Genomic DNA, 14,770 nt, shown 5'->3' with positions numbered 1-14,770 from the left:
ACCTTAGGAAATCTTCGATTAGAATTAACGAACTTCGCTGTTTCGCTTTAAAATTTAGAGAAACACGACGACGTTCCTTATACAAAACCCATCAAACAAAAGGTTCGATATTCCTACAGCTTCTTGGCAAGTTCGCTGCACCATTGTGTTTAGTTAAAATACACCAGGATTTTAACAACCAAAACCGAGACAAAAATTGCCTTAAGAGATCAAAATTTTTCAAAAAAGAAAATATTAATATCTACTACCTATACAAACATTAAGAAAAAATATACGATGCATCGCACATGGTTCTCTAAAGATTTATAGCATCGTTTTGCAGCTAGGTATATGAGCTATCTCTCGAATGAATAGACGTAGCGTAGGTATTTAGAGATAAAAAATTTCAATATCAAAACCAGTGACGTAAATTATTATCTTTACGTGCGAGCTCGGTTTTGGTAAACGTATATTAAAGGTAGGTATTCGTAAAGATAGGTAAGTAGACAGAAATGAATATATCGATTCGACGGTATGTGTAGCTTTTGGGTTAATTACTTGATGGTACATAGGTAAAAGGTAGGTGTAGTACTAGCCTCATAAATTACTTTCGTAGTGATATACGTATGTAGAGCATCTGATATTTACCTGGTCGAGGACCAGCTATTCGTCCATCCAGCATGAAACAGAGAAAAATATAAGTTGAGAGAAAATTACTATATTACAGTATTACCAGCTAGGGTAGATGGTTTTATATTATTAAATAAGTAACTAGATGTATAAGTTAAGGCGGTATAATTGTAATTAAAACCCGCGCAAAGTCTAATTACCTCGCATTACCAATATTTAACAATTTTACGAGCTAATAAAATATATCTCACCAGTTTCGTCTGCCGGTTTGTATAATGATAGAACTAATGAAACTACAGCTGCTATTTCTAGAATGATAAGTGTTACATCTTGGAGAGCTTCCCAGACTAATTGAAGGAACGTTTTTGGGGGTTTTGGAGGAATAGTGTTGGAACCGAATGTTTCTCTACGATGTTCCAAATCAGCTTGAGATCCACTTAAACCTAAAATTACGTAAGATAACATTTAGGTACCCGCGTCTGCTTCACTATAACCCCGCGTAAGTATATTTTAAATTGTATAAACATACAACAATAAAAATTTTATCGTGTAACGTTTTTTTTTTCTTTTCAGCACACACGAGCGAATAAATTATACCTACTTGTACGCGTAGGTACATAAATATAAATACGAGAGAAAATAATGTCATCGAGACACTCACCTTCGCTGGGCGATGTGTATAATTTTTTACATAATTCTTGAACTCCACCATATTCGTTTAATTTTGCTATTCCTTCCCGCCCTCTCAATTCCATCAACTCCCGCAGGTGCTTGAGGGAAATCCCATATTGAGCAGGTCGACCGTCTATCATCGCCATCGCCTTTCACCTGCTCTGCACCTGCACTGCCGCCTAAATCACAAATAAAAGTGGAAAACAATCGTTAGTTGATTCAATCGCGTCGTTATGGTTGAATAATCTACGACATATGACTAAGCTTTTGAGAGCTTTATAGTTTGGTAAATGAATGAACTACATAAAATTACCGTCAACCGAGGAATTTCAAAACGAAGTGTGGCAATGTTGAGTTTAAACCACACCAGTGATGTGATTTGTATCACTTTCTGATATTTACTGATTAAGTTTGACCCCCCCCCCCACCCATCCTGGATGAGAAAAACGAGGGGTGGGGGAGAGCTCGAATATAAAAAATAAATGGTTATTTTATTTTAATTCAGTGACCTAAAATTGGTGAGAATAGACTTTCATAATTTTTCGTACTCTCTATTCCAAATGAAGGGACGGGCGGAGGGGGCGGGGGTGGGGGGGTAAGCTGGAGAACTGAGACTGGCATTGACTATCTAGACGACTCCCCCTCCCTTGAAAAAATGGAAACCTGCAGGAAAATGCATCAAGAGGTCGGATCCAAAAAATAACAAATATTGAACCCAACCCAACAATCTCAAATTCAGGAAAACAATATTCCAGGGGGGAATTGGATCTGATCAGATTTTCTGAACAAATTTAATCTGACCCAAACATTAACCAGACCAGATGATGAAAAAAAAAACATGAAAAAGATCATTTTTTTATGTAAAAAAATCCTTTATAGAAGACTAAATTGAAAAAGCTGTCATGGAAATTGTTTAAAATTAGCTCATTAAGCATAGATTGATCAAATTACTCCAAAATTTGTTCAAAAAATTGACAAAAAATTCGCCAAAAATTGGAGGAACTGATTAAAAATTTGTTGAGATGTTATTAAAAAAAAAAAAAAAACAGGAAAAAATGTAAAATTGGTAGATATAAAAATCTCTAAAAATATTCAAAAATTAATGTTTCAGAAAACTTGAGCAAAAATAGACAAAAGTTGTGAAAAACACATTTAAAACTTACGTATTAAAATTATACCTGCATGAAATGATTTCAAAATCACTTTGTAGGTATGTATAGTTGATAATATATCACTCAAAATTTTGAAAAAATCTAACAAAAATTTCGCACACTTGAAAATTACAAGCAATTGCAGACAAGTTGTCAAAAAATAGTCACAACAATTTAGTAAAATTGAGCAATATTGAGCAGTATAGTTGCAAAAAAAATGAATCATCAAAATTTCTTAAAGTTGCATTAAAACAATACAAAATTTATTAAAAGTTGACAACGATTTAAATATCTCGAAATTCTAGAAAAATTGTGAGCATCAAAATTGTGTAATTTTTTGAAAATTACAGAAAAATACCATAAAAATCCAACGAAATTCTGAAAAAAGTTGTTTAAATTTCTTGAAAGAGCTAATAAAATGATTAAAAGCTGATAATAAATTAGAAAAAGTGATCAAAACATCACAAAAAACCTAAAATATTTTCAAGTTTTCAAAAATTTGCAAAAACATGGATGCACTCGTAGGTATATTCCATTTTTATTATATTTTTGGTCTATATGCATTTCAGAAAGTGTAGTTCTGGGTGAAAAAATGTCCTCAATTTTTTTTGATTTGTAAAAAGAAAATAATTCTGTCTTCCAAAAAGGAGAGAACGAGAGGAAGCAATGGGAATTTTGAGAACACACGATTTTTTCAATTTTCAGGAATGGGGAGGGGCCAGGGGGTCACAAGGGCGTTACAGGGGCTCAGTAAAAAAACTGATATTCGAACTCAACGTTCCTAAAAACCAACCCTCGATTTCAAACAAAAATTTCGGAGTTTCGTTCTCCTCCCTTCCACTTTATAATATCGAGACCTCATCACGAAAAGTTGATCGTGGTTAAAACCTTGAAAATTCATTACCTACTGGATATTTACCTTTAAAAAAAATTCTAGCTCTAAAACTTGGCAAGATTTTAAAAAAGAAATTTTCAAAAAACATCAACTTTGCAATCTTAAATTTACAAAATTTCCAAGGAATATTAAAACAGTGCAAACAGATTTTCTTCAAGTTCCCCAGCTGCAGCTTTTGTAGGTATCATTAGACTACAATACTGAACCTCATCATGACTAGAAAATGGAACTATCTACTGGTAAAAATAAATTGCGCCCTAATGATGGCAATTCTCCAGCTAAAAACTGGATTAATTTGACATAAAATTACTTAAAACAATTCTTCTTGCTAAAAAGTTGGAAAAAAATCCCAGGAAAAATATGCAAAGACATGGCGGGTTCTGCGCCAGGAGTAATTTTTCAAAAGACTTTACTTTCCATAAATTTCCAATCTACTTAAACATAAATAGATGCACAAATAGGTACCCAAAATAACTCCAAGTGCTTAAAAGTTCAAAGAGAATCCAGGGAAAATCGTTAAAGACATGACGGGTTCTGCGCCAGGAGTAATCAAGATTCCCACAAATTTTCAATCTAAACTAACCTACTTAAACAGACGCACAAATACTCAGAATAATTTCAAGTGCTCAAAAGTTCAAAAAGAATCCAGGGAAAATCAGTAAAGACATGACGGGTTCTGCGCCAGGAGCAATTTTTCAACAGACTGTTCACAAATTTCCAATCTACACAACCATAACCATATGCCCACAATCTAGAATGACTTCACCTGCTCAAAATTCCAAAGAGAACCTTGTAAAAGCAAGCAAAAATTGTGGTGGGTTCTGCGCCAGGAGTGATTTTTTAAAAAACTTGCCACGAATGTCATTCTACGTCAATTCGACCAAGAAGTGGTAAGGGGGAGGGGTCGGTGATTTTTTTTGAACTTTTTCCTGTGGAAAGACCTTCCGAAGAGATGACCAATGGCGCAAATCGCATCCCTCCAGCCCTTTTTTATAGGCTGCTAGGGGGTGTCAAAATTTTCAGGGAACTGGAAATATCATCCATTTCAGCTGTGGATTACTCGATAACCGCGATACCTACCGAAATGAAACTTTCTCCAATAGTTAGGGGTTTTGAAAGGCTTTTTGGTGATATCATAAAAATCAGTGTTGCCAATTTTTTTCGTACGAAAAATTAGCTCGAAAAGTTTCAAAACCTAGTTTTTATATCGTTCCGACACTCAAAAATTCTGGAAAAAAATATATTATGGACAACTTTTTATGCTGAACAACATATTAAAAAATTGGAATGGCATTATTTCGTAAAGTCGATTTAAAAAAATTGAAAGTTTGCGAAAAAAGGTTTTTTTTTTATTCAAAACACGAAAAAAAGTTTTGAGTGGTGAATTTGACCCATTCGACCCCTATTTTTACGTATCCGTTGAAAAAGTGGAAAAAACCTTTCACTCGATGAAATAAACTCATCACAAAAAAATCAAAATTCGAAAAAATTCAAAACATAAACCAATTTTATTTTTTTTTGCCACGAGTGTGATTTTTATCAACTTTTTCATGAAATACGTCAGAAAGAGGTCAAAATAAGGCAACTGAATAAATTTAAACTTTTTTTTAGGTTTGGAATCGAAAATTGAATTTTTTGAAATTTTGATTTTGTTGTGATGAGCTCATTTTGTCGAGTGAAGGGGTTCTTTCAATCCACATCAACATAAATAGATGCACAAATATCCAGAATAATTTCAACTGCTCAAAAATTCCAAAAAAAAAATTGGGAAAAATATCCAGACATGGCGGGTTCTGCGCCAGGAGTAAAATTTCAATCGCCAAATTACGAATTTCTTATCCACAAAAATGTATGCAGAGGCACAAATACTCGAAATACATAATTCAACTAACTCAAAAGTTCCAATAGAATTTTGAAAAAATATACAAAGACGTGGCGGGTTCTGCGCCAGGAGCAATTTTTTTTTTTCATGTCAAATCACACTAATTTTTTTCTTAATCAATTGACGACTGATTAATTGATTTATAATTCGTGAAAATTCTTCCAAATAATTATTTACGTTACATTTCGAAATGTTTTTTGTTTTCTCTACAGAATAAAATATGTACAAGTTATCCATGGGTAGGTATATTTCTATACCATTCATTCATTTACCAAACTCATAAGCAAACTCTAAATTAAAACTAAATCACTAAACACCAAACTAAAAAAAAAATTCACTTCAGAAGCGCAACATTCAAGTACAGGGTACATCCTAATTGAAGGCAGGTACCTGCGTTCGTACACAATATTATATTTTCTTGACTCGAAATCGATTTTAAAAACGAGCCGGGTCGCACTCGTATACGTACTATTCTCACTCGGCTATGCGAATCGATTCGATTGACATCATAAAATACCAATACGTCAGGTTACCCATATTCGAGTATAAAAAGTTCCGTGTTTTAAATATTTACACGATTCGAGTTGTTTCTGACCTACACTAAGCAGATGCATTAAACAAATACGCCGCCGATATCGTTATTTGTTGTTTTTTTTTTTCAACGTACCTACCTATGTATGTAGTATACTTTTTATCGATGAATTAAACCCCAGCGAGTACGACGACGACGATTTACATTTTCACGTATATATTTTTCGACGTTGGTTGCTTTCATCTTAGTGCACGTTAGTGTTTGCTTTTACCTCTTCACTTCATATTAATGATGAATAACGCGATCGTAACACCTGATCTGAATAATTTAACATTACACATTCGACGACGAATCAGACGCGCGTGCTCGTCATTTTAAAAGCAAAAAAAAAACCAGAAGCCCGGCTCGAAGTCGAAAAATTATCCGGCGATCGGCACAATGTTGGCTATGGCGTCGGCGTCGTTGTTTCATTTCAAAATTCTAGGTAGGTACCTCTACGTCTAAACCGTACATTATTTTTCTTTTATTTAACGTTCAAATAATTATATAGTCGTTTCCTTATGGCTCATATACGAGTACGTGTGCGACGGCTGAGCTGCGGCGCGACACCGACACGACGCGTCACATGTTCGTATATTTTGCTATGATTATAATTTCATGTCGTTGTCATGTTTCTTCTTTTCTCTTTTTTTATATCGAAGACCTTTATCTGTCATCGCCATCAATTATTTAGCCCATTTTCACTGTACTACTAGGTACACTAGTATTTCGTATTTTTTTTTTCCTTTTCTCTTTCTATACGTCTTCTTATGTGTACGTATGATTCGTCGTCGTCGTTGTGTGTACGACTAGTTCGAGTAATTTACCGGTTATACGTACTGAGCCCAGCCCCTCTATTCGTATTTATGTACGCGCGCCGCTTACTAGAGTTATAAATTTTTAAATCAATCACCTCGTTATTCTGGACAAATCATCAGTTTCGTTATTTTTATTGCGCTTGAAGGGAGTTGTGATATGAGGCAGTGAAGCTTTCTATACGTATTATGAACATAGGCTACTATTTTAACGTTCACGTGTGTGCATATTTGTGTAATTTTTGAATGGAAGTGGCAGATATTAATTTTTTTGGTGAAAATGGCTCATTGGGAATTTCACAGAGCTTTAAAGTGAGAAAACGAGTCTTAAGATTTCGTCTGTAAAAAAATTTAGCTGCTAAATTTCACTTTAATCCCTTGAACAGCAATTTGAAATTTCTGCAGAAAATTTATAACTCGTCAGAGCCGCTCAGAGGCTCAAAATATCTCAAAATTGGTAATTTTTGAGTCGATTGACTGAATAAAACTCAACAGAAAAAATTTCAAAGAGAATATACCTACGTCATTTTCAAAAACTTGGAATTTTTTTATACGAAAGAAAAACAAAATTTGCTGAAGGCTTAAACTCTGAAAATCAATATTACGAGATTTTCTGCAGGTATCTGCTGATAAATTTTAATTTTTCAATGTTCTATTTTCAACTGTTTTGGATTTTAGAGATGAAGTATTTTCATTTTTTTCAGTTTTCCATGATGACTATTTTGTTTTTCATGAACTTTTAAGACTCTTACATAAAGAGAAAAAACCGAAAATACTTCTGATCAAATGAAGAAATTGGGGAAGCGAGGGGGAATTTCTTGAAACTGAGCGAAACCATATGAAAAATTGTCATCAAACTTTTAATTACATACCTATCCTCAAAAAATTAAAATTTTCTGGAATAAGGTACAGAAAATTTAAATAAAAAGTGCCCAAAAACCTCCTAACTCCGCTCTCTCCATTACACACCTTTCAATCATCATTAAAAAGTAGGATCACCCTTTAAGGTCAATTAAATTTTTATTGAACGAAAATAAAAAATGAAACGAACCAATGAATTGACTTTTGGAGTTCAATTAATCGATTTATGACTTCAATCGATTTTCTATAATAAGAAAGTCTACTGATAGAATCTTATGCAATCAAAAATCGACGATAAATTAATTTTTGAGGTTCAATATCGATAAATCGATTTTCGACCTTGATCGACTTTTGTTAAGGGGTCTCGGTAACGTTATGATTGATTTTTCATTTGAAACATGACCGACCATACGGAATTCAAAATCGATAATGAATCGATTTTTGAAATTCGATATATCGACTTTTGAAACTCGATAAATCGACTTTTGAAATTCGATAAATCAACTTCCGAAACTCGATAAATCGACTTTTGAAACTCGATAAATCAACATTTGAAACTCGATCGATCGACTTTTGAAATCTGATGAATCAACTTTTGAAACTCGATAAATCGACTTTTAAAATTCGATAAATCGACTTCTGAAACTCGATAAATCGACTTTTGATACTCGATAAATCGACTTTTGAAACTCGATAAATTGACTTTTGAAATTTGATGAATCAACTTCTAAGGTTCGGTGAATCTACTTTCGAAATTTGATGAATCGACTTTTAAAATTCGATAGATCGATTTTTGAAATCCGATTAATCGGTTTTCGACCTTGATCTATTTTTGATCGGGAGGATCTAGATAACGTTATAGTTATTGATTTTTCATCTCGTATGTACATGACTGGTCTTGTGGAATCGAAAATCGATAATAAATCGATTTTTGAAGTTCGATTAATCGATGTTCGACCTCGATTAATGCTAAAAGTAATTTTTCATTCCAAACGTGATCGATCTTATGGGATCGAAAAATCACAAATAAATCGATTTTTGAATCATTCAATTTTTTTTTTTTTTATTATATTGTTTAAAAAGTCACAAGGTAATTTTTGATCAGAAGGTCTAGTGCTAAAATCAATTTTTCATTTCAAACATGATCGATCATATGGAATTGAAAAGCGCTAGTAAATCGATTTTGGTGATCGAATAATCGGTTTTCGATCGTGATTGATTTTAATCAAGAAACGTATTTTCAAAGTTTAACTTGAATTTTCATTCATCCCAATTTTTTTCGATTTTTAACGATTTTTTCCAACAGGAGTACTATAAGGTACCATTCAACCCTCTTCTTCTCTCCTCTCCCCATTTTCAAAAAAAAGTACCATCATGTGGTAATATTGGAAGAAAAATTATAAAAATTTGATTCAATTGTTTCATCTTCGCCAAGGAAACCTGAAAATGTGCATCTATTTTTCAAACATTCACCTCTTCTCCCAAAATGATATGAAAAATAGATTCAAAATTTAAAAAAACTTCTAAGTATACTCTTCAACGTATTTTTAGATTTTTTTCATTTAAAACCGAACTTTTTGAGACGGATGAGAGAAGGCAAGATGAATTTTGGTAAAAAAAAATTCACAACGTTCACAAATACTTAGCATTTTTCCAACACCCTTTGTCCCCATTCAAAAAATTAGGTACGAGTAAAAGTGAAGACGAATCTCCAAAAATTACTAAAAATATTCTTATTATGTAAATCCATATTATTTTATAAGAAGGTAGTAATTTTATTTTCAAATTATGAAACCAAACTTTCCACAACACTACGACAGAGAAAGGAAGAGGGGATGAATATTGGCACATCACATTCAAAAAATAGGATTCTTCAAGCACTCCTTATCCCTTCTAAAAAATTTGTATGAAATTGAAAACAAATCTCTGAAAAATTGTTGAAAATATCCACTTTGTATAAAGGGGTCGAAAATTTCTTTTTCAAATTTTCAAATTTCGAAACTGAGTTGTTTTGAGAGGAGGAGGGGATTTATGAGTTTAATATTGGCCAAAACCTCTCAGTCTCAGCACCAAAATACAGTCTTTTTCAAACACTCCCTTTCTTTTCCAAAGGGTTAAAAATTTGTAAAATTATTTTGTACAATTAAATACAATTTTTAAAGAGGGAACCATAGTTTTTTTTCAAACCATTAGAATTTGGAGTTGAGCTATTTTGGTCAAATTCGAGGATTTGGGCTTTGAATCTTGACCAAAAATTTGCCAACCTCAAAAATAGTATTTTTCAAGTATACAAGTTTCCTTTTTAAATTTTCAAAAATCCAAGTTTAGCTATTTTAAAAAAATTGGGATAAAAAAGTTGTTTTTTCCAATATTTTTTTCCCAAATTTTGAACATTTGAAACTAAACTAGCTTTAGTGTGAGGAAAGAGAGAGGGTTAGATTCGCATATTTAGTCAAAATTTCCAAATTTTCATCAGATACAGTCTTTCAATTTTCAAAACGTCATTGATAAAAAATGAATAGACTCATCCCAATGCAAAAGCACGTTCCAGTCATTCAACTTTGATACAGCCAAATAATCCGATCGACTAACACCTCAAAATCGTTCAAATCAAGACACCTTGTATCGACCCAATTAAGCCATCCAAAAATCATCTCAAAACACCAAAACTTCACTATCGACTATCGTAGTAATATTTCATCAATTATTCCACACTTACCAGCCAATACTGCAGTTGCTGTTGCTTACAAACTGTCAAACTAAAAATAAAACATTTCTAGCATTCTTATATAACTTATGCTATTGAACTTGAACACGCATTTGAAAAAAATAAACGTCAATAACAGCCTCTTGACTTTAACAACTTGAAACTTTATCGTGTACACATATATCAAGGTATTCTTAATGGAAAATAAAAATACTCGACGAAATACTCTAGAAAAATGTAAATAGAAATTCAATGGAATAAGTACTTCTAAAGACTAATACATTTCTATGTAGTACTTTATCAATCGTCGAAATGTGTCTTATCAGGTGCCTCATTCACACATGCGTAGATAATACATACAAAAATTAGGTCAATGTGCAATATGAAATCTCGCATCTTCTCAAGTCACATATTTGGAGCAAAATTGTCGTAGTAAATTTAAACGAGAATATCTAATTATATTTTAAAACCATTCCCATTGATAAAAAATTGTTTTTATTTGTGAAATGTTTTGAGAATAGGCTGAAGAGGGGGGATGGGAATCTCATAAATTGTCAAGTTTATCAGTTTTCAGAGTAATTAGATCGTTTGAATTTCAGTTTCGAGACTGAAGCGTGGAAAAAATTGAACCCCCTCCCCTTCTCACTTCGTCTCTACTCGATTAAAAAATCATCAAACAAGCCACATCCCAACGAATTTCCATCCACTTTTTCTCGCTTTTAACTACCTACAACAAAGTCGTGATCAGGCAACTCGACTCGACAACCTTCGAGCGACAATGTATTCACACCCACAACAAACGCACCCTGGTTCGATACTTAATTTACATCAGGTACATAAAAACCAAATACCCGAAAGCGTTCGCGAAACTTTTTCGTATAACTTATCCAACTTGCAACTTTCTTCATCGCTCATAAAGTAAGTAAAAGCGTTAAACACGATACACGCCCGAGATACCCATGTTTTTCTCCATAGTTAATTAATTCATCGATATACTTTTTACCCTCACTCGTACTCGTGCTTATTCTTTCTCATCATCTCGAAAAAAAATAAATAAATCATCGACACGATGGATGGTTTCAGCTGCGCTAATAAAACATCCTCGCGTATTCGATTTTTTCCCCTCTTCTACTATCACTCATTGATATTCCACTCAGAAAATAACGGTAAATCTGGCAAAATTACGAAAAACCAGGACGACCAAAATGTGAAATGAATACATAACAATACTTAATATTTTAAATATTAAACAAAGCAACAAAAATATAAAGATTTATTATAGGTGAATTTTATCCTCAGCTTGTACTGTAGAAACCAACGAATCTCAGTATATATTCCATTCCTAGTACTTTTAGGAGAAAGAATTCAACTTGAGGGAATTAGTATATATGTGCCTTTCCGCTGCTAGTCAATTTAATCCACAGTCTCCGAACGAATCTCTCCGGATGTGTTTATGTACTTTGCAGAATCAAAACTCACGTGTACCTTATACGAGTATATTTCGCCATAAGCGTATTCGTTACAGTATAAATTCTCAGCTTGGCCCTTTTTTCCCCCACAAATTCGGTCGAGTTCTTTGAACAGGCTGTGTACGAAAAGTGGGTCAATATTGATACGAGCTAGAGCATTTTTTTGGCGATCGATTTATTGGTTAAATTTCACTCGATAATGAGGGTACTAGAATGAGAATCATTGAATACGAGAAATGTATTTTTCAAATGACATAAGTAGACATAAAAATAGATAAGTATCCATTTTAAATTCTGAAATTAGCTGAACCAAATCGAATTGTAATAATTTGTAATATTCTACGTCACAATTTTTAGGTAACAAACTATATTATTTTTATAAATAACTCACAACTTTTCTTTTCATAAAAATGTACCTAGAAAAATTCGTATTCATTTTATAAAAAAGGTAACCAGTACGATGAACGAATGTTTCTATGACGTAAATAATTCCTGAACTTGAACGTGCATGATGGCTGAATAAGTATAGTACAAATAAGGAGTAAAAGTTAGCCTATCAATTTAAAAGAAATAAATATTAAATTTGAAAAATTGATTTTCTTTTATTTCTCAGAGATTTGTAAGAAATACAGATATTCGTTCGAAGGTTTCTTTGTCTAATTGTGAAATATTCATAAGCACTTAATTCTCAAGAAAATAGCGAAATAAGTACCCAGCTATAGGTGTTGTAAGCCTATGTGAATTGTTTATGAGAAAAGAGCGAAAATGGGAAAGGAGGGGGAAGAATGAAAATTTCCAAGAAAACTGCCAATGATACCTACAAAGGTAAACAAAATGGTACATTATGTAGTGAAATTATTAAAGGTGTGTTGGTCAAAGAATTGAACGTTAGGTATTTCTGTAAAATTATACACAGGGTGTTCTGCAAAGTGGGGTATTTTGTATTTTTAATTTCAATTTCAAAACGTAAGAGTCTCAATGATTGCAAAATAAGCTCAAATGAGCTAAATAAAAGTGTCAGAATCTGAACCCTTAAAAAGAGTTTGGGTCTAAACCTTGAAAATTCTTTGAAATTTTTGAAAAGTAAAAGATTTTGTGAAAAATTTTGTCGGCACAATACTTGGAAATAAAGCCAATCACTTGTTAAACATTCAAAAATCATGTCAGAAATTGAAACAATCATTCGGGCCGGACACTCACGTAGATGGCGCTAGTGTGCCCATTGTTCTAGAGTTCAGACGGGGCTTTTTTCTTAACCCTTTCTTATCAGTCGTATTTTACCAAAACGTTGGATTTACGAGTTAAAAATGAAAATATGAGTCGGTCATGATTAATATGCAATAATAATCGTAAAAATAATGTTCATCGAATTAATTTTTCAGTTTTAACCCTTGAAATTAATGCTTTCGTAAACGCTGATAAGAAAGCCCCGTCTGAAAAATGTAAACATTCTAGCCAGCTCACTAGCGCCCCTATGTGAGTGTCCGGTCCGAATGTTATAGAAATCAAAACGTTTTCTTAAAAATTGAAAAATCTAGTTGAAAGTAAGTATCAATTCTTTGAAAAAGTAAAACTTGTTGAAAAGTGAAAATTTTGTAATAATTATAGGTAAGTTTTATCAAACACTTTGTTGATAATTTGTTGAAAATGAAAAATTTTCTTGGAAATTTGAAACGTTATTTTGGAAGCTCAACAAAAATCTTTTAAATTGAAAAATTCTTGAAATTTAAAATCTTGATTAAAATTTAAAATGTTGTTAAGAGTTGAAAACCTTTTTGAAAATTGGAAAAAATCTCAAAAAATAGTTCTTCTGAAATTGAAAAGTGACATTTTTTTCAAAAATTGAATATTTTTTCTAAAATTAATTTTTTTTTTTAAATTAAATATTTTTTCAAATTCTTGCTGGAAGTTGGAAGTTGTGTTAAAATTGAACAATCTTGTCACAAATTAAAAATTTTGTTGAAAATTGAAAATTTCTTCAAAAAGTTGATTGTTTTTTTTTTTAAATTTATAATTTTTTCAAAAGTAAGTAGTAATTTTTTTAAAAATAGTAATTTTTTCAAAAATTGTAATTTTTTTAAAAATTGTAATTTTTTCAAAAATTGTAATTTTTTCAAAAATTGTAATTTTTTTAAAAATAGTAATTTTTTCAAAAATTGTAATTTTTTCAAAAATTGTAATTTTTTCAAAAATTGTAATTTTTTCAAAAATTGTAATTTTTTCAAAAATTGTAATTTTTTCAAAAATTGTAATTTTTTCAAAAATTGTAATTTTTTCAAAAATTGTAACTTTTTTAAAAATTGTAATTTTTTCAAAAATTGTAATTTTTTCAAAAATTGTAATTTTTTTTTTAAAAAGTTGACCATTTTTTAAAAATGCTGCTGGAAATTGAAAATTGTGTTAAAAACTAAACGCAAATTCTTCAAAAAGTTCATATGAGTGATTAATTCCAAAATTGAAAGTTTCAGGGAAACTTCCAAAGTGAACTTGCAAATTTAATTAAAAATTGGAAACATTGTTGAAATTTGAACAAATTTTTAAAATTGAAAATGAGAAAAATTCTCAAAATAAAAATTTTGTTAAAAACTAAAAACTTGTTGAAAATTTCAAAATTTTATTAATGTAAGATTGCAAATTTTGTCGAAGGTTGAAAAGAATTGTAAAAATAAAAATCCAAATTAAAACTTAAAAATTTAATAAAGAACTTAAAACTTTGTAAAAATTTCAAAATTTTGTTAAAAAATGAGCATTTTGCTAAAATTTGAAATTTTTTTTAAGGATAAATAATTTGTTAAAAATGAAAAATTTTGATGGAAATGGGAAATTCTGTTGAAAATTTTGTTAGAAATTAGAATTTGTTTACAATAAAAGCAAAAACGTTGAAAATTGAAAAATGTTCAAAAGTAAAACTAAAATTCTCGTTATTAGAAGCATTTTGGAAAAAATAGAAAAATGTTGTTAAAATTAAAAAAATTGTGTGAAAATTTAAAATTTTTTCATTGAAAATTTAAAGTCAACTTTTTCCGCACAATTTTGATTGAAAATTATGTAAGAATGTGATGATTAGCCAAAAATGAGAAATTTTATTAAAAAGTCGAAATTGGAAGTATTATTGAAACATCTCAAATAATGTTGCTG

General features: G+C 31.3%; 1 protein-coding gene across 12 annotated transcripts in view; it reads right to left on the bottom strand.

Annotated features, from left to right (window-relative positions):
* The window catches only part of PMCA (plasma membrane calcium-transporting ATPase 3), a 246,445-nt gene that overhangs the window by 82,628 nt on the left and 149,047 nt on the right, over positions 1–14,770 (bottom strand). For 11 of the 12 annotated variants that reach the window (XM_065363486.1, XM_065363485.1, XM_065363490.1 and 8 more), the window contains 3 exons: positions 1,271–1,460; positions 861–1,052; positions 628–642 (listed from right to left, as the gene is read on the bottom strand). In XM_065363486.1, coding sequence (XP_065219558.1) covers positions 628–642; positions 861–1,052; positions 1,271–1,427 — 364 coding nt within the window. In that variant the 5' untranslated portion in view covers positions 1,428–1,460. Of the gene's footprint in view, positions 1–627; positions 643–860; positions 1,053–1,270; positions 1,461–10,175; positions 10,195–14,770 lie in introns of those variants that run through there. The other variant, XM_065363488.1, reaches the window with a different exon arrangement.

This window comes from Planococcus citri, chromosome 4, assembly GCF_950023065.1.
Source record: "Planococcus citri chromosome 4, ihPlaCitr1.1, whole genome shotgun sequence".
Classification (NCBI taxonomy): Eukaryota; Metazoa; Arthropoda; class Insecta; order Hemiptera; family Pseudococcidae; genus Planococcus; species Planococcus citri.
The sequence above is the reverse complement of the archived record's forward strand: the minus strand, read 5'-3'. Positions and strand labels throughout refer to the sequence as shown.